At 39.6% G+C, this 27,641-nt stretch overlaps 1 protein-coding gene across 2 annotated transcripts in view; it reads left to right on the top strand.

Moving 5' to 3' along the window:
- Positions 1–27,641, top strand: part of AFAP1 (actin filament associated protein 1) — a 113,906-nt gene that overhangs the window by 76,267 nt on the left and 9,998 nt on the right. Inside the window, exons 6-14 of one of the 2 annotated variants that reach the window (XM_053976479.1) lie at positions 893–1,072; positions 10,299–10,391; positions 11,887–11,971; positions 15,188–15,337; positions 18,595–18,806; positions 20,204–20,349; positions 23,766–23,883; positions 25,302–25,559; positions 27,360–27,474. In XM_053976479.1, coding sequence (XP_053832454.1) covers positions 893–1,072; positions 10,299–10,391; positions 11,887–11,971; positions 15,188–15,337; positions 18,595–18,806; positions 20,204–20,349; positions 23,766–23,883; positions 25,302–25,559; positions 27,360–27,474 — 1,357 coding nt within the window. The remainder of the gene's footprint in view (positions 1–892; positions 1,073–10,298; positions 10,392–11,886; positions 11,972–15,187; positions 15,338–18,594; positions 18,807–20,203; positions 20,350–23,765; positions 23,884–25,301; positions 25,560–27,359; positions 27,475–27,641) is intronic. The other variant, XM_053976477.1, reaches the window with a different exon arrangement.

Here is a 27,641-nt window from a genome sequence, read left to right as displayed (position 1 = left end):
GCTTATTTGTATGAGGGAAAGCCCAATTTACACAAGTATATAAAATAACTGGATGTTCGTATAGAGAGTTAAACGTTGTTCTGCAGTCTTTGGGAGCCTCAGCTGTACTGGTGTGTTGGAAAGTGGGAATGGAGACTGGGTCTGTAGGACATGTGATGTAAAGAGGGAACCCTCTGTCTTCAGATCACCAGCTCCAAAAGAGAACAGGTCATCAGTGACCCAGCATGAAATGGCTGTTCATTGACAGCGTTTACTAATGAGGGAAAAAGCGTAAGTACATCACTGTAGCCAGGAGCTTGCAAAATGAAGTAACATGGAAATTTGTGCAGGGACTATTAGACTCTATTAACTGAAAAAGTGTGATTTTACCCACTTTCCATGAAGTTTTTTTTAATTTATCTCAAGAAAATGAACAGATGAGTAAGGCATGTGCAAGTGTCTTTGCAATTTCAGTGTGTAGACAGTGATACAGATTTGCCTTCATATGCTGGTCTGTCACTGGAGGGCAAGGTAAACATCTGGGCTTTAAAATTGTTAAGTTACAAGTTTTATTCTGCTGCTACATGTGAACAGATATCCTAAATCACCCTCTTCCTACCTGATAAAGGTTAAGGTTGAGTCATAAGGATAATGCAGAGACACTTAATGCTCTCCATATGTTTTACCTGTCCTGCAATAAAAGACATCTATTATTGTCATTCTGGAAGTAATTTTGCTTTACAGAGTGGATGAGTTTTCTCTGGCTGAACTCCATGGTATGTGGTAAAGGGATGTGTAAAATATATTCAAAATTTTATGAATTAAAAATATAGCATTTCTACGTAATAAGAGCTTTCCCCCAAGGTTCAGAAAGATAATATCTAACTCTGGAACTTTCCTTATGGTTTTTTAGTGTTACAAAAGCTCCAAGGACCAGCAGCCCCAGATGGAGCTGCTCCTGAATGACTGCAGTATCACCTATATTCCCAAAGACAGCAAAAAGAAGAAGCATGAGCTGAAAATCTCTCACCAAGGAGCAGATGCCCTGGTTCTGGCAGTGCAGAGCAAAGAGCAGGCAGAGCAGTGGCTAAAGGTAAGGGGGGATTTCTGACCAGCAGTTTTTCTACCCACAAAGTGTTCACATTGCTCAGTTGCTGTTACAAATTGAGACACAGACAACAACTTCCAGACAAATCCAGACCACTTAAATCCCATCTAATTTGGGACTGCAGAAATACAGACATTAAATTAAAGCCTCAAAGCAATTCCTCTGCGTTAACCCAGTGCTGCTGCTGTGATGGTTTTCACTACTAATAGCACAATGATCTGGCACAGAGAGGAGAGGTGGCAAGTTCTCTTCCATCTTCTTCTCCATTTTCCAGAAAGATTTGGTGGTTAGGGCACAGTCGTGGTGAATGGAAGGTTCAAATTCCCTCAGGTGGAGGCAGCTGGCACCCTTATTATTTTTGGCATGGTGCTGCCTTTTTAAAAGTAAGATTCTCTGAAGAGATACCTGTTTGAATTGCTCTGGATGGAGAAAAATCCTTCAGCTTCCTGAAGGCCATTCAAGTTTCCTAATTCTGGTTTAGCAATGTATCATCTGTTATGGTTTGTCCTGGGAATGCAGACTTCTGAGAAAATGGGATTTTGTCATCTTCCATTCCTCTCTGTTCAATGTCTGCTAACATGGAAAATCCCAAGGCAAGGGCTGCAGTTACAGATCCTAACCAGATTACTAGTATTTATGTTGGCCTTTGCCAGTCCCAAAGGTGGAGGTCAGTGAAGTAGTGTGGGAAACTATCACTGCAGTTGCAGTAGCAACTGTTTTAAGACCTTGAAATCCAGCCTTTTAAATACATGTATAAATCTGACTGCATCAGACTCATCAGGCATTCTCCATGCTGTGCTCTGATCTAACCTTATATGGTACTTAGTTTTCTAAGAATAAATTGTATTTCTCCAAATACAATTGAATTAAACACATCGGAATTTCCTGATGGCACATAATTTTTCTGCAGAAGAGGGAGACATAAAATGCAGCTTAAGCAGTATAAATTCTGCTGTGGGCTAATGTACTAAATGGAAAATTAATCTGTAATTTCCTATTTTGCAATATTGGAATATACCTTTTGGGGGTTTGCGGTTTATGTGTGTTTGGTTTTGACTGTGGCTTTGTATCCTAGCTTAGAAAATGTTCTCTCTATTGTCATTGTAATGGCAACTAATCCCAGCCATGTATTTGTTAGGCTTCTTCTAACATCAGTATCTTGTTCTAAGTTTTAAAGTCATGCAAGTGTCCCACTAGTTCAGCTAGCAGTTCAAAACCACTGATTGGAATGAAAAGAAGTTCATAAGTCAGATTCCCTTCCAAGGGAATTCCGCTGTAATTAGATCATCGAAACTGCACCCTTATTTCCTGTGTTGTTCTAAATTCGGGTTTGGTAATACTGAATTCATTGGCATCTATCAGACGTTCTTTCATAAAATTGTTTTATTTTCTTTTTTTAAATTGTATATAAAGCATCCCCACACAGGCAGACAGAGCAGTACTAGATTTTTCCATATCCCAGATGCATTCCTGCTGCTTCAAAATGAGAAGAAAAAGAGGGATTTTGTGCAGTTGCATGTTCACACAGTTGTGTATTCTGTGTGTCTGCAAAGCATTTGGAGACAGTCTGACAGCACTTTATTTAGCTCCTTCATGCTGCAAAGCTCTCTATTCATGAAATCTTTCAAGTACATGGCAGTGTTACTGTACTCAACTTCCAAATCCTCAGTGCTGCTTCAGCCCCTTGCTTCTGCAGTACAAATTAATTGCCTGTCCCACAGCTAACCAGAAATGATCTGTGCGGCTCTTGCAACAGTTCCAGTGTTTTCCAAAAGAAGTATGGCCTTTAGAGAAATAAAATAAGCATTGCTTTCTGTATTTTTTAAAATACACCAAAATTTAAGGATTTTTTTTTATTATTATGTAAGCAATTATGTTTGGCTCATTCAAGCCTTATTCAAAATTAGCTTCTGAATATCATGTGTGGCTTTGTGTAGGACATTCTTAAACTATGAAGGAGGTCACTGCTTCATCTTGGGAGATTTTAGCTTTCCCAGCCTGTCCTTTACATGTGATTTCTGTAGTTAATAAAATGGGCAAATCCAGAGACTGCCAATGAGAAAGGACTCTACAACTATATTTTTAGAGCATAAGATGCCTTCTTGGTCAAAGATACTGCACCAGTTTGTGCCACTTGAGGTTAGATTATCACCCAGGAGCAATGGGTTCTCATGAATTCAAATGTTAAGTGTTTAAAGCTTTACACTTGATCCTCAAAAGCTCAAAATGTTTTTGGAGACCAGATTGTCCTGTGAAAATGAAACCTTTTTTTATTTTCCAATTCATGTATATGATCAGTATAGAATGTTTGTTAAGTAAATAATTTTAAAATATCTATTGGAAGACAAATTCTAAATCAATGCAGAATACTTTAGACTTTTTTTTTTGTCAAGATGACACCAAAAAAGCCCCAACTGATAAACATAGTGCAAATTGGAGTCTAGACTGAAAACCACAAAGGGAGCTTCAGATTTACCAGCTAAAAAATGCTTGATGAAAACAGATAGCTGATGTCACCAAGGAGCCTGTCAAGTTTTCAGAGGAAGGAGCAAAGCTAGTATAAATTCAGGCTAGAGTTGAGATCATCTCAGTAATATGGTGGGCAACAAAAAGTGATGGAATTTTCCAGACTTGAGTCCTAAAATGTTCCCACAAAAATGTATGTGAAAAAAAAATGTGTGCAGTTACACATTCTGACCCAAAAATGATCTTTTTCCATGTGTGCTTGAGTATATGTGCATCTGTGCACTCTTTTGTGGTCTCGTAAGGTCTGAAATTTTCCTGTTTGTCTCAGCACATCCAACAGACCGGTAAAACTACATTTATTTGCCAGCATCCCTGGGAAATGCTGCATTAAAAATAAAAGGACTAGTAAGACCATGACCTTACAAGAAGATGCTTGTTCAGTGGCTTCGTTTGTACAGATGAATGTGCTCTGTGTGCAGTACCCTCAGACTAGGCCATAGAAAACTGCACTCAATATTAAAACTACATGGATGCCAAAGAAATTAATTTGAGGTAACTTGTTGTAGAAGACTGGTAGAAGAAAGAAATGGTCACGGTGACTGGTCCCAAGGCCTTCTCTTCCTCCTAACATTCCTCCTGCAAAAATGTATTTCTGATTTATCATGCATGAGATGTAATCTATCATTCTGGAGTACTGGCCTTGATTTTAATTTTTCCCTAACATTAGGCACCCTTTGTTAACTTCTCTTCATTTTATGGTGCTCTGTCACTGTGCAGCAATCTCTCCAGCTGAGGGTCTGTAATTGAGCAGTGAATCTTCCAGCCATAAGGAGACATTTCTTCATCTATCATTTTGACAATGCTCAGCCAGTTCTGAGCTTGTTGTAATAAGGAGGATATTTTGCCCTGAAGAGAGAATAAAATCATGGTTGGGACTGTATCCAGTCATCCAAAGGCCCTGCAACATTCCTTATAGGGCTGTTTAGCTGATTCACCTACCCAGTTTTTCTCTCTGATTAACTGCATGTTGTCTCTCATGAAAGTCTTTGAAAACATCTCTTTTTTTCACTCCCCTAAGTTTAGTGAAGGTAGTCAAGTAACTTCTGGCCTCCAGTCTTTATGTGGACAGCTTTACTGAAGAGTAAACTACTGACAGAGCTGGTCTTTAGCCAGTTTATATCAGCATAAAATTGAGCTTGTAACTGTAAACATAGTGTGGCTGCTTTTGCTTTCTATGGGAATTTCCAGCTAGAGATCCTCAACACTTCAAGCATTTCTTTCTTGTCTTATGTAATGCTCCCCAAAGAGGTTATTATCTCCATTTTGTAGCTGAGTAGAATCAAGTGCTGAATGATCAAGCCCTAAAACTGACTAAAAAAAGTGGTTTTGGGGATGCATACTTAGTACTAGTGATTTCCATTAAGAAACTTAAAGAATGTACTGTGACCCAAGACAGTCTGGCCAGGTTCTTTCTCCACTGCCCATCATCACCTGCAGCAAACTAAATGAAACCTCCCAGGAATTACACCCCTGTTGTCTCAAGCAGATGGTTTAAAGTATCTCAGTTCAAGTCACAGCAAGGTCAGTGAGTTTGCATAAGAGCTGTTTAGGGCCTCACCTGCAGAGGGGACAGACCAAACTGCACATGGGAGTTTTGACCAGTCTGCAGGACTCTGCCAGTGGGCAGAGCTAGAGGATCCCAGCTTGGCTGTGACCCAGAGTCTGTGTGTGTGTGACCAGCCCCATGGAAAACAACACCTTATTTAAAAGAACCAGATGTATATGTAAATTTAAAAAGCCCAACCAAACCACCCTCAAATACAGAACCACAAACATCCCATTTATTTATTTTCTCAGTGATAATTTTTCTTTGGGTTTCCTGGCTAAAATCACAAATGCGAGCTGTCACAGTCAGAGCAGAACCAGGAGGGCTGGGATTTTCACCATTAGATATTATTCCTCCTCTCTCCTACTCACAGCTTTGGATGGAAAATTATTTAAATCACACCTAGCTCAGACTCACAGCCTAAAGTGCCATGTGCATCACCACAGCACCCAGCCTGGGGACACAGCTCCCCTGGCACAGGGCACCTCTGCCCTTGGAGCAGCAGTGCCTCCTGCCACCCTCCCCAGCCTCTGGGGAGTGCCTCCTCCCTGGGCTCTGCCTGATCCGGTGGCCATATATGGCTATGGACCTCATGGCAATAATGCAGGAGAAATGATACAGGGCTTGTCTTGGTTGAGAAAGTCAGAAAAGTATTCCTAAGGGGATGCAGAGGCACTAAGGACAGGCTTACTGACTGCTAGTCTGCCAGAATCTCATCCTCACTTTGCTCAGACAAATGGCAGTAAGGCAGAAAGATTAATTTTTCCAGGCTAAGGGATACCTAAGAATAATGCTTTCCAGTACAGAAGGTAAAAGGAGTTTCTTTTTGAGACTTAAAGCGTAGGCTGTGATGGGAATGATTTCTGCCTTTCCTGCCTAAGATTTTCCTCCAGGTAAACTCCCTGAGGCATTTCTTCTCTGCAAAACACTAAGAGGAGTTTTGGTGCTCTCCTAGGGAGGAGGGTATTGACACTAACATATGTCATATGAAACAGTCCACAAGAAAGAGAAAATGAGGATTTAGTCATGCCAAAATGACAGAGAGTCCCAGAAAGTCAGTACTCTTCCAGCAGTGAAAAAGGAGTGCTTCAGGAATGGGAAATACTGACTTACATCTGGAGCCAAACCCTTTTCCCTCTGCTGTGTTGTACTGAAGCAGATTTCAGCTTTGCCATATTCCTATTTCCAGAGTTAAGTGGCAGAGCCAAGGGATACAGCCCATCCCATTTCTAGCAATTCCAGTATTTGCAAAACATGTGGGCAGAGGGGGACAAGTGGGTGGGTGGCTGGCTGGGTCTCTGGCCTGATTACATAAAGTAAAGCAAATGTGCAGTCAGTCTGTGAGCTTTCTGTCTTGAACTCGATTGAGTTAAAAGTGTGAGTTTCTCATGGGAGTTTCATGAGAACACAAGATGGTACAAAATGCTGTAATCACATCCCTGTGGTAGGGAGGCTGTAGCTTGAGCTCATCCATGGTATCCACCAGGAGAGAGGTCTGCAAGCTCCTCGAGCACAGGACAACTTTGAGTCTTATTCCTTGACAGGTCCCAGAGAGATCAGCCATAAGGAACTATCTACAAATGTACTTTTGCTCAGAATTTGTTTGGTTTCTGTGTGGCAGGGACTGGCTGGCAAGCAGCTGGCTTTCTGATTTTACTACAGAGCCAGTGCTTTTTATCTGGAGCTTAGAACTTTGAAGTAGCCAGAAGAATCTAATTTACTTTTTCTGACTTTGCATGTAGAAAGAATAAATGTTGGGCAAGTATTTTGCCTCCAGTGCTGGTATGTCTTTTAAAATAAGATACAAGAATTATAGAAATTTGTAGGTGAATGCAGGTATGAAGTTTTTTATAGAAAATATTAGTGCTTCTGTAGTAAGATAGTTTTAAAGAAAGAAATATTCCAGACACACCATGTGGCAGAAGCAGGGAATCTTTCCAGCTTCCTACCTACAAATATTTCCCCTCTGTGCCTTATGTCACTGCACTCAGTGCTGTACTCTGATTTATATCCTGATCCACCTGGGGATTCAAGGTCTAAAGCCCAAGTCTGATTAGGAGCAGCTAAGGGAGCTTGGGCTGTTTAACCTGGAGAAAAGGAGGTTCAGGGGGGACCTTTGTGTTCTCTGCAGCTCCCTGAAAGGAGGCTTTAGCCAGGTGGGGATCAGTCTCTTCTCCCAGGTAACGTGTGACAGGAGAAGAGAAAACTATCTCAAGTTTCACCAGAGGAGGCTTAAATTGGATATTAGGAAAAATTTCTTTACTGAAAGGAACAGGCTGCCAAGGAAAGTGGTGGAGTCAGTCCCTGGAGATATTTAAAATACTGTGTAGATGTGGCACTTAGGGACATGGTTTAGTGGCGCATTTGGCACTCCTGGGTTAACCGTTGGACTCTGTCTTAGGGGTCTTTTCCAACTAAGTGATTCTACAATTCTATAAATAAGGACTAATATTACAGTTCAGGTTGCAGAAGCTTTTTCCAGGTCTGCATTTGAAGGTGGTGGTTCTGAAGTCTGCTAATTGTAACATTGTAATGGTAACTGTGGTACTTAAGATTCTTGCTATGGAATAACAGAAGATTATTTTAAATGCATTTAGTTTTGAGGCTATCCAAAGAACTACAGGGTCTTCAGTTTTCTGATTACATTTGCTCATATATTTTAAATATTTGAATAGGTAGTCTGCTTATGATCTCAGTTTGATTTTCCTGGCAGGTCATACTGTGTGTGTGTACATGTAATGTACAAAGGCATTTATGGTGAGAAAAAGAGAATTATTTCCTTTCCCCAATGTGTGAGAAAAATTAAGGTATTAATGGAATACTTAACATTACAAGGTATTCTCAGTGCAGCCTTCCATGTGATGCCATTTTATTAAAAATAACATTTTGGGTATTCCTTTTTTTTTCCCCTTTCTGGTTTTGAAGCTATTGAGATATATTTATTCATATTTTTACACATTTCATTGCAATGGATAAAAGTTTCTTGAACTCCATTCCTCACTCTCACTCACAGTTACTTTTTAATGAAAATAATGATCTTTTGTTTTCATATGGCTCCAGAATATGGAACATAGAAAAAACTGACAAGAACTTTTGAGTCTTGTGATTGAAATTATGCAAGCTGGCAATCCTGGTGGAATGTTTTATCCTTAAAATTTTTAGCTGAAGCTATATGCATGTGAAAACCAGATTTTTAATGGCAGCTGTCTGCAAACGTAATTATAGAGAGTGCATCCAGGCAACCATTGTATATTAAAGACATTTCATCCTGGTGAGGTGGAGGAGAATGAGCTTTGTGCTGTGCACAATTATATTGCACATAGAAGGTGATGAGCAAGTCTTTGCCAGTGAACCTTTTGAACCCAAATGAAGTGTTGGATCCTTGAATATGCATTTACATTAGATCCTGCCACCAACTCCATTTTGACAATGTGTCATTTTTTGAATCAAAATTTAATTACAACCCAATTAAGCACTTCAGCTTCAGTTCTTAAATATGTGGGGTACGATAAGAACCGGATTTACTTGAGTGCATGACTTAGCACATACTATTGAGTCAGTGCTGCCAAATCATTTCCCTCTGTTCTGTCTGTAACTCCCATTACAATCTGCCTTTGCCAAAATTAACTAACTGTGTGGTGTGAGCAGATGCTGAAAACATAAGCCATTGAATGAAGGTCATGCAGGAGAGAGAAATGAATGTTCCCAGAAACTGTACAGTCACATTTCTCTAGGAAGAAAACAGCAGTGTATTTACACCATACTGAGGACCAGTGATTGAAAAAAAACCAAAACTAGATGCATAAAAAAATCTTATGATTTTGGGGAGTTCAAGGCTTTTCTTAACTCTGAGGTCCAAATCCTCTGCCACAGATACATCTACATTTTGTATTACAAAGGACACCAAATGCCATGAAATGCTGGTCTTGTTTCTGGAACAAAAAATAGGGTAGTTCAGACAGTCAGGTAAGGATGCTGAAGTTTTTGAGATTCTAGTTCAGAAGCAAAAGTGTAGATTAATCTCCCAGCTTTGGTTAGATTTTTTGGTGTGTCATTGAGTGAGTGATTTCATCATTCTTTGGTTCCTGAGTTCTCCCTCTGTAAAATGGGGCTGGTGTTCTTCCTTTCTTTATGGTGTATAATGCCTGTAATTTATGATATGCTCCTGAGTAGCATAAGAGTCTTTTTAAGCCCATAAACATTTGGTTTGTTTTAACTTCACCCTTACAGGGAGCTTAAGTGCTGGGAAAGGACTGTTTGATGCTATCCTTTGCTTTTTAGTAGTTTCCATATCAAAATTGTTCTATTTGAAACTCAGCATGAGTTTGGATCGAGAGCCTGTTCTCATCAGCACAAGCAGATTCAGGATGATAATGGGCTGGTGATAACCTCACAAGAGATAAAACCCTTACCTATATCCATGGGGAATCATCAAACATCTTTACTCATTGTGTACTTTTACATTTATGTAACTTCAGTTACAGGTTTTTAAGTTCTTCAAATTCCATCAAAATATCAGCAAATTCCCAGTTCAAGATTTTTCTTTAACTTTTTAGAACAGAAAGTGCCATTTCCATTTGCTACAAACATATTTACAATTACTTTGACCTTTAACTCTCAAGTTAAGATGCATTTATAATACAAAAATGCCCCAAAATACCACAGTGCAGTATTGACTCTAATCTGATCAGCACTTCATTAGTTCTCTGGAACCAAAATCCAGAATCTGTGTAGTATATTATACAAAATTCTTGTCTGTTGGCTTGAGGTACCTTAGATCCAATTTTCTCATCATCGTAATGAAATTAGTTTGGTGGTGTCAGCTGAGTTCATATTGCAAAATTAGCTCATGGAAATCAGCAGTGCTATTGGTTTCTTCACTTAGGAGGGCCTTGGAGCTTAGTCTGTTTAGAAACTGAAACCTTCCACCTCTAGACTTTATGTCTCCTTCAGGTCATATATGAAATGACTTAGGGAGTGAGCATGGAGAAGTTGTAGTGTCACCCTGCCTGACAGCTGCCAACCTAGTAAATATCTGTGTAATTCTCCTTCCCATCTCCTTTCACATCTGTATATAATTTCTAATCTCTCTGATTTGTATTTTATGAATAACTAATAAGTTTTGCCTTGTCTCCTAAGGTTATAAAAGATGTGTGCAGCAACTGCACGGGAGCTGTAGACTCTGATGGGCCATTGTCTAGTTCTCCAGTACACAAAGTGGAGCTGGAAAAGGTAAAGTTATCAAAATGGTGAATGCAAAATTCCTTATGATTACTCAAAGAGACACTGGTAGGCACTGGATGTAAATCCTTGCTGCCTTGTGTTGCTGTTTCAGGCACACAGTCCCTGTGTTGTGTTGGTTTGTTTGGATACGTGCACACATCCTGCAGAGTTGAGGTTTCTGCCATGTCAGTTTGTTTGGCCATGAACAAGCAGCAGGCTGGCTTGGGTCCAGCTTCTCTTCAGCCATAGCAGGGTGCAGATTAATGGGTCTGGTACATGTGCTGAGATGCAGAGATGGTCTCCAGCAAATGCAAACAGCAAGTAGTGGTGTCACTCCTGAGAAAGAATAGATGAAGATTATACCAGGGTTTTAAGGGAAAGTCTCTTATTTTGGGGAATTGAGTCCTTGAAGAGCTCCCTGGGCATGCTGAGGTCACTGTTTTGGCAGACTCTTCCAAGCATTCGTGTCTCAGTAGAGAAACTTGGCTACTCACACATGGTGCTTGGCTACTCCACTGCCTTGACTCAGCAGGATGTGAGAGCACAAATTAGGGAAGTGAGCAGCTTTGCAGTGAATGATTGGTGCATTACCAGCACCAGTTTAAGCCCCTGCTCTGTTAAGGCATCCATGTGAGCAAATCTCTCTGCAGCCCCTGCTTAAAAATCTCACTGACAGTCTTCATCACCCAGTTCCTAATGACAAGTGCTACCCCTGTGGTGGAAGTGCACCACTGCCTGTGGCACTGTTGCTTTGGTGCTGGGAACTGTTCCAGGACAGCCCAGACTTCCTGGTTTCACAGGCAGAAGCTGTTGAGTTTGCATGTTTGCACACACCTGCAGAGTACTGACAAAGCAACTTAAAGTGTTGAAAAATTGTTTTTTTTTTTTCTAAAACACATGCCATGAAAAGGTGTAATTTATCCTGTCATCCATTCTTTTTTGTGATAATCTGCGCATCTACTTCACCACTTCTGAATAATGTGGTCATCAAAACTGTTCTGTCATAAGCTCTATCTACTTCAGCCCAGACCTCATGCATAACCATTACAGAATAATCAGTGCTAAAAATTCATTTCAAAAGCCTTGCTTGCACATATTGAAAGCACTTGGAGGACCTTGTAGGAATACACTATTTTCTGATAAGTTGTAATTGCAAATGCATGTATGAAGCATTTTTAAAGATACAGCTTTTGCCCTACTTAAATCTGATATGTGTAATTCTTTATTGCAACATTTAGAATCTAGAAATACATTAAAATACATTGTGAATTAGGAATATTTCACTGTTTTTTTTAAATACACTTTCAAATATTTACTATTTTATTGTTTCTGTGACTTTCTAAAGGCTCTTATACTGAAGTTTTTACTATCTCCTAATTCTCTTCCAAGTGGATGAGAGCTTGAAAGTGTATTTAATTTCATAGTAAGTCTGTTTTTGAAGGGACTCTGACATTTGACTTTATGAAGGTGCAAACATTGTCAGCTGATCTCTTTGCCCCTGCAGAAGCTGTCGTTTGAGAGGCCAAGCTCAGATGGGGAAGGTGCTGTGGAAAATGGCATCACTACTGTGTGCAATGGTAAAGAACAAGGTATGTCTGCTGTAAGTAATGTGTGCTTAGAGAAATGGAAATACTTCACTTTTATCTTCCCAGAAAGTTAAAGTTTTTGAGTGGTTTTATTAGGATTCAGTTTATCTTGAAAGCTGAGCTGTGTCAAGAAGGATTCCTTCAATTTTGGCAGCAACATTTGATGTTATTGTGCAGGTAAAATCAATATAATTAGTATAAGGAAACAGAATATAGAAATTTTGATTTGGCCTTTTCTGTGTTCAAAAGTACAGGTTTTCAGAGCTTGGGCGACCACTATAGGCAAGTAACAGTTTTTTTCTTAACTGTATAGTGGCAATATAAATAGTGGTGTAAAACTTCTAAGCAAAAAAGCTATCATTAAAAACTAGAAGGAAAGAACCATGTATATTTTTATATATATGTATTTTTAATATATGTGTGTTTGCATAGATACCTTCATATATAAACTATCATATTACATACGATTATTTATATTAAAAAAATATATAGTCATGCAATATCAGTGAGTTTTTGAGTACATATGTGTATAATTTTGCATATGCTACTTTGGAGCCATGCATTTTCTGTCATCCTTATTATCTGTAAATCCCACATCCAGAGGGAGTTCTGGCCAAGTTCTTTCTAATACACTCAACCCTTATGCTCTCTTCCCCATCCCCTTCCCTACTCCACAAAGCAGAAGAAATTCTGTGGCTTCCTTAACTTGCTATTAGATAAGTCATTTTTCTGTTGCTGTTAAGTGAAGGGTAACGTGAGCTGCACTGAGCACAATGTCAATACTGGCCTTGGAGCCAGCGCTGTCTCACCTTCTGATCTTATCCCTTATCTCCTCTCTGGGTCATTTTCCAGCATTTCCTGGCCATACAGATCTCTGAACACTATAGGACAATGTCATGGTTTGTGGTTTTCATGGTACATTTTTACTTTTTTTTTTTTTTTTTTCCACATTTTAAAATCTTCTATTAAGCTTTCATAAAATTCTCAAACCTGTGGAGAATCATCTGTGACCCAAAATCTGTGTTGACCACGATGTCCAGAAATACCTGGTGGCTCAGGTACCCTGCAGAAGGTGTGATGATGCAGCTGGAAAAGCAGCCCAGCTTAGGCGCCTCAAGGAGGGTCATTTAAAATCCCACTGATTTTTGAAAATTGACTTTCAATACATAGTAGGAGAAATTATGGGCATTAACGACTGCAAGAAGACTGCAGTGTCCTTGATGAAATTACACTATGCATTTTTGAAATGGATAGGAAGTGTTTAAGGGAGTACATGGCAAGAGAGACTTCAGAGAATGATCATCTCCAGCTGGCACCAACCACCAGCCTCTGCTCTGCTCTAAACCAGCTGCTTGCTTTGTTGTGGGGAAGGAAAGGAGAATAAAAAGCTTTTGTGAAAAAAATCACTGGCAATTGGGCAATTAGTATATTCTCTAGACTCAAAACGATTAAGTCATGAAGGCCTTATTTTTGCTGCCTCTCAGTTCTGCAAGGAAGAAAATCCAGCAATGTAAAGGAAAGACAGGACAGAAAAACAAACACTAGAATGGGCTTATTCCACTGTCTGGTCATGCCTGTGGGAATGATTCCTTTTGGTTTCTGTCTCACAGAAATGAGATTTTCTGTCTCTGGCTTTTTTCAGTGCTTTTCATCTGCCCCTCAATAGCCACAGTCAGCCTTTGGCTGCTGCTGTGTGGGATGGAAACCTGTCTGAGGGTAGGTGCTGTGCCCCCAGGCAGGGGTTCATGAGCTCGTTGGATGGGTGGCCTTCCTCCCTCCAACAAGGGAGCCTGTTGCATGTTTAGAGAGAACAGTGTAAGTTGTGAACACCCTTCCCTTGAAAAAGATAATTAGACCTGGGTGTGTTGGAGTTGGCTAGGGGCAGCTATTGGCACTTGCAGAGCTGCCTTTCCTCCTCAGCACTGGCAGATCTGTACAGTCTTGGCTACAGATACAATTTCTAAATAATGTTCCATGATTGCTAACAATTAAACTAAATGATAAATTATCCCATGGTGAGTCCCAAACTGCTTCTCTATTTGCCATGCATTCTTCTTCCCAGCTCATCAGTTCGTACAGTCATTTCTCATGTGAACATTTTGTCCTTTTTTCCCTCAGTTTGTGCAAGTCCATAACCACTGAGTGTTCCCTGTTGCAAAAGAAATTGGTATATTTGGGATAAAAATAGAGCAGCTCAATTAGTAATTATTTTAAATTAATTGTTCATTAAAATCACATATCAGGGCAAGTTGATGGAATTTTTGCTGCCCTGTCAGTTAGCAGAGACTATGTTGCCAGAATCCAGTTTAGGCTATTGAATGCAGTTTTTGAAGTTTATTTTTTTTGTTCTGTTTTTGCAAGTAAAAGGCTTGTTTTTTTCTGAATCTGTTTAGTCTTAGAAACTCTTCTTAAAAAAAAAAAAAAAAGTGTTATTATTTTAATCAGGTAGGCACTTTTAAACACCATGTCCATAGTCCTTGCCATATTGCATTCAGCAGCTGAACCTGCTTCAGTTCTCAGAGTCGTAATATTCCTAGTATCAAATGAAGTCAGTGCAAGCATAGACTGGATGTTAGCAAAATACCTCTTTTCAGCAGAGCTTTTTCTTTCCAATGGTCACAAAAATGCCAACTTATAGCTATTGAATATTCATGCTGATCCCACTAATTTCTTAGTAGTTAATTCATAAGTGTTGTCTTTCTAAAATGTCCATTGTGGTAAGATCTCTTAACCTAATTGTACACGGGAGAAGTAATTTTGCTCAGCAAGCAAATTCTGTCTTTTTTGTGTACTTAATTATTGAATTATTTTGAGAAAAATGTTTAGGAACATTTAAGAAAACAATGAAGAAATGTCTGACTGGATTTTTATTGCTGTGTATATGAGCTAAATTTGTATACAGGTACTTCAGTCATACTCCTAAATTAGATGATGACTGCTCTGGAAAGAGACTTGAAGCTTGATTAGATTGAATAAAGTTGCAAGATTGATTTTTGTTTGTATTATCCCTCAGAATGTCATGATTTTTATAACACAGAGGTTATTAGGGAATACAGTATTTGTCTCATTGAAAACTGTAACTTTTGTACAATTGTTTGTCTTTGCTCTTCTTTATGTCTTGCATAGAATGTTTTTGTCTGAACTTCTGTTTTTATTCAGGTTCTCTCTATTGGTTGGTGTACACACACTATTAAATACACACTTCTGCTTTCTTAACAGTGAAGAGGAAAAAAAGTTCAAAAACAGAAGCCAAGGGCACTGTGACTAAAGTAACAGGGAAAAAAATAACAAAGATCATTGGTTTAGGAAAGAAAAAGCCATCAACAGATGAACAGACCTCATCAGCTGAAGAAGATGTTCCAACATGTGGTACGTGGTTTTTCTCCTTGAGTCTTAAATGCACATTGTTATTAAAATTTTATAGCATTCTAGCCTAGGGATTTCTCTAAAATTGCTTTTACTGCAATAATTCTTCCCCCAACATTGGAAGGACGCACCCAGACTGCCAGAGGAGTAATCAAGAGTTTGTCATTTGCAAAGAGACTAAAATAATATGACTTTTTCAATAAAATGGTAACACAGGCTCAGGTATCACTGCTCTTTGCAGAAGTGAGGAAGAGGAGGAAGAGAAATGTGACCAAGAAGCATAAAGAAACAAGTGATGTTCTCAAACAGATGGTTATAAAATGAATATAGGCTGAACTATGAAATAAATTGAGGCTACAAAGTAGAAGAAGGTTCTTGGAAAGTGATCAGGTCTTTTATAGTAGATTGTGGTTAAGGTTTTATGGAATAGCAGACTGCAGTCAACTAGACTCAACCAAAATGATTTGAGTTTACTTATGGATTCCTAAAGTGGTACATATTGGACAAAATGAAGTAACAAATTTCTAGTAAGCTCTTTTAACTCTTAATTTTGACCATTCAGTATGACAGTTGTAGTGCACAAGGAAGTGTATAAAAAGGCATGCAGAAAATGCTTGTGTTTTGTATCGTAGCTGTTACGATTTGCTCACAATTTAAGATGTTGTGCAATGCACTTAGCTGATGTCCTCACAGCTCTGATACTTTAAAACAATGCAATGTTCTTATATTATCCAGTTTATCTTCTGGTGCTCCAGTATTAGGTAACACTTACACATGAATAAGATGGAACTCACCCTTCACCCAATCCCTTCAAAAGACAAGTTTCCTTGGAAAGCTTTGAAGCAATTGCACCAGATTCTGAGTTTGGATTTTACCCTTTAATTGGCTAGAAAAACTTAAGGAAACCCAGAAGTCTGTGATTAGGGAGCAGTTGGCATAACTCACTGGAGCATGAAGTGTGATAGATGCCTGTCCAAGGTGATGGAAGCAGGTCCATGGACCACCAGAGAGAACTTCATTGATTACAGGTGGCTTTCAAGCCACACTTTGAGCATCATTCACATAAGCAAACTTTGATTAAGTACGTGTATGTGTATGTGTCTGTACATCAGCTAAGTACAGATGTGATTTATTGACCAAAAGAACAGCTGAGAAAAGCTGTGTCCAGCCAGATGCATTGTCCAAAGCATCTGGCCTCCATAAGGGCTCAAACTTCCGGGCTCTCATACTCTGTTGATTATTCTGCATTATGTGAGAAGTTAACCACAGCTGTACAATCTAATTCCTCATATTTCTATCATTAGTTTGGATATGGACATAAATACAGATTCAGACGTTACTATTTGCCTGCATTTGGCTCTACTCAACACCACTTGCAGATTTTAAAGGAAAATATATAAATGTCTAGGCTTTGGTCATTGCAGGAAGTCTTTGCTAGAAGGAGTTTCTCACCACCAGCAGTTTGGCTCAGTTCAGTGCCCTCTGGGAGGCTGCTCCATAGTTGAAGGTTTTTACACTTTGGAAGGCACTACCTCCCATGAAGAAAGGGAAAATCCCAGCAGGGCTGCATATGTCACCCAGCTAGTATAGAAACTAAAACCCACCTGCCCTTGCAGTCATGGCAAAGCTCTTGCCTACACCATCACTGCTCCTGGACTGCTGCACTAAGCTGAAGTGCTAATGCCCCAAAGGGAACACACTCGAGGCATTTTGGTCATGTCAGCCCGTGAAGGTTTAAGCAGGGATTTGTGGGGGGGAAAGTGGGATCCTGTGTAGTTCAACTCTGAAGTAAGAAGTTTTGCAAGAGCTTTTCTGAGAGGTGCACTGGGAGCAGAGGGGAAAAGCTGTCTGAAAAAAAGGACTCTCACTCCAAAACAAGCCGTATCTGGCTTGCACAGGAAGGCTTTTTTCATTTCTATGGGTTGTAATGCAATGCATAGTGATACAGGGTTTTGTTACAGGAGGAGGGAGGAGAGCTGAAAAGTGTGATTATCACAAGGAGCCAAAACCAGAGGATTAAGCACATCCTCATTTTTTATAGCACCTTCCAAGATGTGAACAATTCTGATCTGCTATATCCTGTTGGAACACACTTTGACATTGGAACCATAATGTTGGAAGGAAAACCTAGAAAAAAGAATAATAAGTAATAGTTTTAATGAAAACCAAAGAGAGAGCTCTCCAACAGGATTAAATGAAAATCATGTCTGAGATAGAAGAAAGCTTTTTAACCTCACTTCTGGCTTTTGCAAGATATAATTTATTTCCCTCCTCATAACATGTTTGGAAGCAGCAACATGCTGAATTCATGTACCATTTATAATGTAGAAGCAGAAGTAAAGAAGTAAGAGGTGTTTTGGTTTGTTTTTTTTTTTTTTTTTTTTTTTTTTTTTTTAATTTCCAAACGATACTAAGGCAGGAACAATGGGCATTGCTTTGATTGTAATGTTTGAGTCTGGAATAATTTTTGCTATGGCACAGAGAAGGAAAACCACAAAACTCTGCCTGTTTAATGATATTATATGCCTAGACACTCTATTGATAGAGAGCATGATCGAAGAAGTGGGTGCTTTTCAAAGAAAATGATATTTTAATATGTAAGGGTACTGTATCATAATTACTTCCTGAATTTTAAACCAATCTGATTTTTTTTTCTATTTGCATAGGTAACAATCTTTTAAGTTCTTGTTTGCAAGTGCTGCAAACCAGATGTGCATTCCTCTTTCTAAATGTAATTAGAACATAGAGCATCAACACTTCCTAGGTATTTTAAACCTTGCTTTTGGATGTTACACAAGGTAGCTGAATACATACTTACATAATATGAGCTGCGATTTTCCCAGAAAAAGTTGGCCAGCCACAGTTACCAAAGTCATTACCCACAGAGAGGCAGAGCGAGCACATCAGTTGTGTATGTAACTGTTTTTATCAGTGTTCCTCTCCCATTCTTACTGAAGTCCTGGGGACCTGTGTACTCCTACACATGCAGCTGCTGCAGGGACTGACACAGAACAGCCATTTGCACATGAACTGGATCAAAAATTAATATGCTTTTTCTAGGTTATTGGCACAGTGAAAGTTTTCATTAAAAGAAGTGGGGCAGGGTCATTTACTTGTCTTCCTAAAATCCATCTGGACTTTCTATTAGAAGAGGAACAAGTTATTTAAAGGCTAGCATTACACTGAGAAGTAAGTTTCTTCTTTTCTTCCTTTTCAGAAAAAGCGAGGAGTAAAATATCTCACATTTCATTTTATTGCAGGATATCTCAACGTGCTCTCTAATAACCGTTGGCGTGAGCGCTGGTGCAGAGTGAAGGACAATAAACTCATTTTCCACAAGGACAGGACAGATCTGAAGACACACATTGTTTCTATCCCACTCCGTGGCTGTGAAGTCATCCTGGGGCTGGATTCAAAGCATCCCCTGACCTTCCGCCTGCTCCGCAACGGGCAGGAGGTCGCTGTGCTCGAGGTACAATGGCTGTGACTTTTAGCAGCTCCCACAAGGTGAATTAGAGAAGCACTTTCATACAGCCTGTGTCTGTCCATTCTAAAAAAATCTTTGGAATAATATTATTGCAGAGCTGAACAATAAATATTGGAAGGAGGAAAGAAGTAGCAAATGCTGTAGACAAAGAAAGAGCTGAGATTAAATGTAGTTCAGAAATCTTCTCAGTAAAATACTTTTCTTTGCACTGACCTCCCCTTGACCTTGCACTAGAATATCCCTGCTCCTTCTCTAGGCACGCTTTTGTATCAGGGATATAATTACTTTGGGTAAATAACATAGCAATAATTAAACAATGGATCACTGTTGATGAGAGCTCTAAAACTCCTAATTTTGATTTGTCTGCTATTTATGGGAACTCCTTTTGCTCAGTCTGTGTCTGTATTAATAGAATTATGCATTTCAGAAAATGCAGTGTGCCAGCAGCCTGGTATGTCTCTTGACTTAGGCTTTCTATAGGGGCTTTATTCATCATCTTGTAAAACCTGAAATGAGAAGACACTTAAATGAGCAGGAAGCAACCTTCTACTTTCAGTGGCAGGACAGGCACTTTGACTGCTTTGGGTTTCTGACTACACATCATGTCTCCTGTCCTTGCAACCAGGCCTGTTATCTGAGATCAGTTAAGAGAGCTTGAAAATCTGGAAAACAGCTCAAGGAACTGTGAAAAGCAATGAAATACATAAAAATAAGAAATTTAGAAACTACTATATTTTGTTAATGAAAAATTGTTGCCTTTCCCCCGCTACTTCAATCCAATATTTGTTTTGCTACTGTTTAACTTCTGAATTGATAAATTGAAGCAAAATACAAAAAAAACTTCAGTTCTTTTAGTAGTATTAATGCTTTTACTTGTGTTATTAGGAAGATGAATGCCAGACAAATGTAGCAAAATTTTTCAAAAAATAATGTTAAAATCTCTTCACTATTTTGTTCCCTCTTCCCTCTTGTTTGTGTTTAACAGTAACACTTTCTTCTCAGGAGTTATGCTATCCAAAAATCCTCCAGCCTAGCATAAGAAAATAATTATGTTAAAGCTTTCAATATTCTGAAGTCTAAAATAAGCATTACTTGAATCTAAATCCACTGGCCTTAAATGATTATTTTTTCGTCTTTTTAGTGGATTGCCCACTTTGTATTACATCATAACTGATGAGCACATAGCTTAGTTAAAGTGCCCTTCTAGCAAAGCAGATTTCATATGAAATCCTTGGGTTTTTAAGAGTTCAGCAGAATGAAACCAGAGCCTCTCATGCCATGTGGTAGCAATTTGTCAACCAAGAAGAATGTGAATTTTGCAATAATGCTCAGCCCAGTGGCAGAGCAAAGACCTGACCTACGTTCTCACCCTCTCCTCACAGGCCTCCTCCTCAGAAGACATGGGCAGATGGATAGGAATTTTGCTGGCAGAAACGGGGTCTTCAACAGACCCTGGAGCTCTGCACTACGACTACATCGACGTGGAAATGACGGCAAGCGTCATCCAGGCTGCAAAACAGACCTTCTGGTGAGCGCTACCCGGCTGTTCCCAGTGCTCTGGGAATTTATATCCATGTGTTAACTCCACTGCCAGCACTGCTTATCAGAATCCACCTCCCCCTTTGGCAGATACTGAACTCCTGAAGTGTTTCAGCATTGCAGCATGTTAGATGTATTTAGGATTATTGTGTTGGAATCCTGCTAAGTTCTGTAAAAGATGCAAGGCACTATGCAGCTTTACTCAAATCTTTACTGATTTTTTTCATTAAGTCCCCTTATCAAATGTTATATTTTAATCTTCTCTTTTACCTAAAGTCTTAGAGCTATTCCTGGAAGAGAACAAATATTCTGAAATACGCAGCTATGTAATTCACATTTATTGGCTGTATTTGCTATACCTATAGGGAAATATACAGCTTATTGTATGTTATATGCTGCACACTCACAATGTATAGCAAATTTAAATCTTGGACAGCTACATAATCAGCATTTCCTTCTCAAGTTCTTTCTGATTAATTAAAAACTTTATCAAACCCACCCCAGTTCAATTAATTTCTGGGGTTTAATATAAGAGGTGAAAATTGAGAAAATGCCTAGAGGGTGCAGCATGGAAACTGTTGAAATTGCAAATCAATAAAGTGAATTCCCCGTTACTGATCCTGTGCTAAAAGGAGAAATGCATACTTAGCAGATACAATGATTTACATTTTCAAATCATTTGAGGCACTAAAGCAGTCCTTGGTGGGAAAAGACCATAATTTTTCCTTGGCTATATGAGGTTTTTAGATCAGGAGTGAAGAAACAGTGGGACAGGGGGATGCCCTGCTGCAGTTGTTCCCAGTGGTCAGGGAGTGGGTGGCCTGAGAAGACAGCTGGCAAAAGCATCATCCCTCATCCCACTGCAAGATGACACTCCCTAGACTAATTTGGAATTTGTGTGACTTAATACATTAGAGAATCACACCCCATCTGCCCATCATGACTTTAAACGGTAGAAAATGAAGGAAAAAAAAGAAAAAGAGTTCTGGAGTTTTACAAAAGTAGATTCTTTTGCCATTAGCAAGCTTCCAAGAGGAGTTAAAAGGGAAAATGCCCAGCTTCAGTCAGAGTCCAGTTTGAAAGACTTCTGATGGAAATCAGACTTGACTCAGTGTTAACACAAGCCCAGTTTTGTGAAAACCTAATAATTTTGATAGAATTAAAATGCACTTAGCAGTCAGACTTATGTTAATATTTGTTTAGAAGTTAATAGAGCCCAAAAACTTTATCCTGTGTTGACATGTATTTTTGCTTCAGTCAGCATCTAGCAATAACCACAATTAAAAGAAATAGAATTGTAACCTTTTCCCCCTGAATTCTGCGTGGATTTCCTTTTCTGCACAAATGTGGTACTAATTGGAGCCAAGTGAAAAAACATATGCAACTAGACCACATGTTAGAAAGCAATGTCAAACAACTTGCAAAATAGCAGAATTTCCCTGTTAAGAATTAATTAAAATGCATTGTGTGTCTTTAAGAGCCTGTGAGGGCTTGCTGATAAGCAATAGAGTAGCTGTCTGCTGATTTTCAACTACTGCTAGAAAATGAGGAGAAATTACAATGGTACTTAAATGTTAATGAACTACTACATTTGCCCTTTATAGAATGAATATCAGTATTCCAAATTAAATGCAGTTATCATTAAAGCGTAGTTTATCGCTCAGTCACTTTAGATTATTGGTTATTCACTTACTAAGACCGATGCTTTGCAAAACTATCAGCTCCTCATTAATAGTCCCATCAATTTCCTTCACCTAAATCATTAGGTATGGAGGAAAAGCTAATGAAAAAGTGCTTCCAGGCAAGTTTCTCCATTTTCCTTCTAGCAGTTTCTGAATACAATTAACTTGCATGGATGCACCTGAAAACATGATTCATGAGGATTATTGAAATTATGATTATGAATTGTTTGCAACTGCTGAGATAAATCCTGCCTTCCTTTGGTGGTGGAAATAATTACTACAGGTGTATCAGATGCACTAATGAATAGCCCAGCTTTCAGACATGGTTATTGTATATTGCTGTAATTGGAGTCTCTTAACTAGAAAGAAACAGAGCAATAACTCCAAACTCAGTTCTTGAGACCAACCAGAAACACTTGTGCAATGCTGTTCTTTAAGAACAGTATGCAAATGCAGCCCTCTAATAATGTCTAATAAGGTATGAGTTATGATAAGGTTAAAAGCATTTTTATCTTGGGGTTTTCCTTGGGCTTTTTGCTGTTAGTTTGCTTGAAGTAAGAAAAGCTTCTGTCTAATGTTTTTTCCATCCCCACACTGCCCTGAAAGGTTCACAGTGAGCTGGGCAGGTTTATCCCTCCTGTGAGCCCAGGTTTCCCGTGGCCCAGGTGATCCCCAGTTCTCCCTCTGAATGAGAAACTCAATGGACTCCATGTTATTCCAAAGCCAAAAGAAAGCAACTGTTGAAACCACAGCATTCCTGAGCTCCTGCCAACGCTACAGAAGACCCTCTCTGCTTTAACAGTGCTTTATCATATTTTATGAATGTCAGCACAGACTCTGAATAGTTCCATTGTTTGGGATGGAAAACATTGTTTTCCCATTTATGTACACCTGAAACTGTAGGAATGGAATTATTTTGGATCTCACTCTATACCTTATTCAATTCCAGCAGTTGCTACAAAGGAAAACTCACCCTTGGAGTCATTATTAAGCAACAGTGTTGACTGGGACAGGATAAGGGGGAAGAAATTAAAATATATTATATATATATGTATATCCCTTTTGAAGTTTACAGAGGATTCAGGTCCACCATGTGTAACAGAGCGAGAATGAGCATATAGAGTATTTGCATGTAAAATTACCCACAGAGAGTTGGGAAGCATAGTGCCATAGCCAGCCAAAAGTCCTGATACAGAAAAGAATTCCCAGGTTTTGAGGAAGTAATTATTCAGGAAATTTTTATAGATATGGTAACTTGGATTTCATTGAAATTATGTGGGTTTTTTTCGAATTTTTGCTGGATTTTATTCTTGGTTCTCTCATTTCCTAAGTTTGCTTCCCCCTAAGCATGCATGCACACAGAAACACCTGCTTCTCCCCAGTGCAGACAACAAGGGAACGTTTCTGGGACCCTGTCAGGCTGGTGTGTAACAGAGACCAGCAGGTTCCTATGTAAACATGCCACTGAGCAATTACAGCTGTTGCCCTCCTGGCCTTCACACAGTCATATCCCCACTGTAAGAATGGAGAACAGGAACACATGTTGTGTTACTGGCTGTAGCAGCAGTGTGCGAGTAGCAAAGAAAGAAAAACTGCCCTGCAGAAAGTGAGAAGCTCTGTGCTTCCAGGCTACATAATCTAGCACAGGGAATATACCACTGTATCATCATTTAGGCTTAGGTTTAAGTGCTGGTTTTTATTATTTTTGCTTTGCATTATTCAGTTTCATGAACAGGCGGGTTATATCTACAAATCCGTACCGGGGAAGCGCTGCCAATGGCTACGCCTGTCCAAGTGGAATGGCACTTCATTACGATGATGTTCCCTGCATAAATGGATCGGTAAGAGTTGAATTTGCACAGAGCAAATGGTTTGCATGTGTTGAATGCGTAGACATCTGAAAATTATATTATCTAAAGATCCTCAGTGGGCAGTTTCCAGATGAACTCATATTTTTTTGATAGGTGGTTGCAAACTCCTCTCACACCTACAGAATATAAGAGCACGGGACATATTGTTTACATTAACCTGCATGTGAGCCAGTGTGCATTTAGAAAGCAGTTGCCTGCTGATGATTTGTTGCCAAGTCCTTGAATGTAATACTCACTTGAGGAGGTATTTTTTTAGATCACACTGGAAAGGGCAAAATTAAGGAGTCAATTACACCAGGCACTTTTTGATGTCTGTTGAAAAAACACTAAAACCCAAACACTTCTCAGTCCCTGTGGCTGCATTCCTGAGGATTGCAGGTGCTGCTCGTCCCAAAGGAGAACCACAGTGGTCACTTCCATCTTCATAGATTGCAGAGCTGATCATAGGCAGATGTGTAATGGGATTTAACATCTAGTGGATGCTAACCAATAGCAATATGGGGTCCTCAGGAAGGTTTACAGGGGAGCTATGTCTGCTCTTAATTTGGGCTGTTGTGTAAAGGCCCCAGTAAGGGCGAACTCAAGAGAAATTAATAATTTCAAAGTGTGAAGTGGACTGGACATTCAGTCCTCCAATATGTCAGTAATGTCCAAAAGATATTAGAAATCCCCTTTTGGGAACAGTGCATGATCACGTGTGTGGAGAGCAGTCTTTGTGTAGTTCTTGGATGTGCTCATGCCTTTGTTTGAGTAGTGTGCTGCCGTGGCCAGGATGAGTTAAGGAAGGATATTTAGCAGTCAGGTTGGTTTCTTTTAAGGTTAATCAGATGAACCACTGGAGTACTATTGTTGAACTTTCAATTTTTCTAAAAATTAAAAAAAAAAAAGAGATATTTTAGTTCTTGTAGCTCAGAATAATAAATCTCTGTCAAATAAAATACACTAGCATACCAGCAGCTGATATTCATGGGAAAGACATGTAGCCCGAAGAAATTAAAAAAAGAAGCTAGAAAGAACTTGGCTTCTGATACTGCTAGGCTGTATTACTTTTAACAACTCACGTACCAGATGTAATCCCGTGGATTCATCTGTGTAAACTGCTAACATAGTCTGCCTGTGCCCCCTTGGTGCTCGAGCTACCAGCTGAAGGTGCAGTCATGGTGACAGGTTTGCTTATACTCAGGGCTGAGGCCGTGAGCCATGGAATGCAATGCTTGCTTTCCACACAGTGTCCTCCCCCCACTTTTCTAAATAGTTTAAGTAGTAAGTGTATGCTCACTAAGCACTGAGGGCTTGCTGGAGTCCAAAGCATCACTAATGTTTTAATTTCACTTAGGAGGTTCTGCATGGTGCATTGTTCACTAACTGCCGAGGTGTGTGTGTTGCAGTGGGAACCAGAAGATGGCTTTCCTTCTTCTCGTAGCAGGAACATGGGAGAAGAAATGCTTTATGATAACGCAGGCCTGTACGATAACTTGCCGTCTCCAAAAATCTTTGCGCGCTATCCGCCAGCTGACAGGAAACCCAATAGGTTGTCTACTGACAAACTCTCCTCTAACCATTACAAATACCCTGTCTCATCCAGTCTGTCTTCTGCTCAGTCTGTCACTAATACCTCTGCTGTGGGGAGGGGATCTGGCTCGCAGGTACTGTACTATTTGATACTTAACAAAGCTTTTTATTTGTTCTGTTTATCTGGTTGCTATCTGGAGGGACTCAGAGTCCCTTAACGTTAGCACTGAAGTGCCTGGAGTTTAGTTATGAGCCCACTGCAAATGAAGCAGGTTTGCAAAGGTATAAATTCCAATGTGGAAGTAGTGGTACTTGTGAAAGGCTTTGCCAGCATGTTCTTGATGAATTACAGATGGCGAATAATAAGAAAAAAATAAATGTGACCTTCCACAGTTAACCTGAATGCATGTCTAGCTATCTTTTGGCTCCTCAGGCAGAGATGTCTTAGAAAAACCCCAAAAAGATAGGTGACATGTGACCTGACTGTGACAGCAAATTTATCTCTTTAGAATTGTACTAATCTATATATCATGTATACTATGTTTATATATTTTATGAATATGCATATATATAATAACATTGATTTTATATATTTAGTAAATTATATAGTATATATTTGTATATACCATCTTTATATTATTGCTTGTTATTTTCTTCCCCATAAAAAAAAAATATAAGCCTATGTGTGCTACTTTCTAAGGGTGGTTACAGACTTTTGTACCTCAGAGCAGATGAACCTACAGAGCAGATGAAGTCCTGTGAGCTCAGCATTGTAGCAGATGGACACAACCCAGCAGGAGAGCAGAGCTCCCCTGCTCACAGCCATGCCAGGAACCTTCTCAGAGCCCTTAGCTGGTCTCTGAAAGGTGGACATTGGCTCAAACCAATATATCACAGTGTGAATATATCACAGTGATGCATGATTTTCAATCTTTTCTGACATGGAGCAGTTAAAATAAATGTTTCCCTTGAATAAGGTACTTATCATGCTGTACCAATCACACATAGTTAAATGTATTAACTCACTTAACCCTTACAAAAATTTTGTATTGGAATATTGGAATTCAGTGCAGTTGCAGAATTGGAGGTGGACATGAGCAATAAATTACTGCAGCAGCATGCTTCACTCCCAATTCAATCCTCACAAACCTTTGGAAGCAGGAGAACAGAGCATGGTACACATATGCCCTGTGCTTGGCTGGAGCATCCTCCTTGGAAGCACTAAGGAGTAGTCAGGGCAAGTTTATCTTTCCAGGGCTCAGTTCATTGCTGTGAGTCCTCTAAATGGAAACCCCTTGAATACGAGATGTTCTCTTCCTGGCGATCTTGTGAGCCTGTCTGGCCGTTATGTGAGAGGATTTTCTTAAGTAAGACAAGCTTTTAAGTAGTAGCTAGAAGTTGTGTAAGGGGAAGATATGTTAACGCCTAGCACTTAAAAACATGTAATAATCACATTGTTAAAAAAAAAAAAAAATCCACCACAAGGATGGCAAGGTCATACAGTAAATAAGAAACAATGTTGAATTTTTGTGTGGCAAACCCTGGTAGGTCTTGATGTGTGAAATTAACTCTGAAAAACTTGTGTTTCAAGAGTCTTTACTGTGAAAAAATTTTCAAAGGTACATCATCTTCTGCCTTGCAGTGGCTTTCTTAATACTGTAAATGCCAGGGTTCTAAGCACCTTGGAAACCATGATGCCACCAGAAAGAGGGAGTTCATCCCCTTGTGATTGCTGGCACGGCTCCTGCTGAGCAGGCAGCTCCCAGAGGCATCTCTGGAGGAAGCGCCGTCTCCAGCTCAATCAATGTGCTCTATTAAGGCTCTCTGATGTAGCAAGCAGGTTTCTCTCAAGCTCTGCCCTTGATGAAAGGGTGAAAGTAATGCCAGTGGCACGGGAATAGCTGGAGCCCATTTATACTTTTGTTTCCAAACAGTTTAAAGGCAAGAAGCCTCCTGTGACTACTAATGGGATCGCCGGAAAAGCAAGAACTTTAAATAGCCAGCCGAAGAAATCTGAAACAGTTTCCTGTGTGAAGCGCACTGCATCCAGTAAGTATCTGTCCTCACTGCTGCCTCGCTGGGGAGTGGGGTCAGGAGGGTGCATGAAAGAGCTCTTGTCTTAGCAGGCAAGGTAAAGAACCAGTGTGCTTTTTGTGGGGCTGAGAGGCTGAGGAGGAGATGCCAAGACTGAGCAGGAGAGACCTTGGTGACTTAAC

The sequence above is a fragment of the Vidua macroura genome, chromosome 4 (genome assembly GCF_024509145.1).
Source record: "Vidua macroura isolate BioBank_ID:100142 chromosome 4, ASM2450914v1, whole genome shotgun sequence".
In the NCBI taxonomy this organism is placed as follows: Eukaryota; Metazoa; Chordata; class Aves; order Passeriformes; family Viduidae; genus Vidua; species Vidua macroura.
The sequence above is the reverse complement of the archived record's forward strand: the minus strand, read 5'-3'. Positions and strand labels throughout refer to the sequence as shown.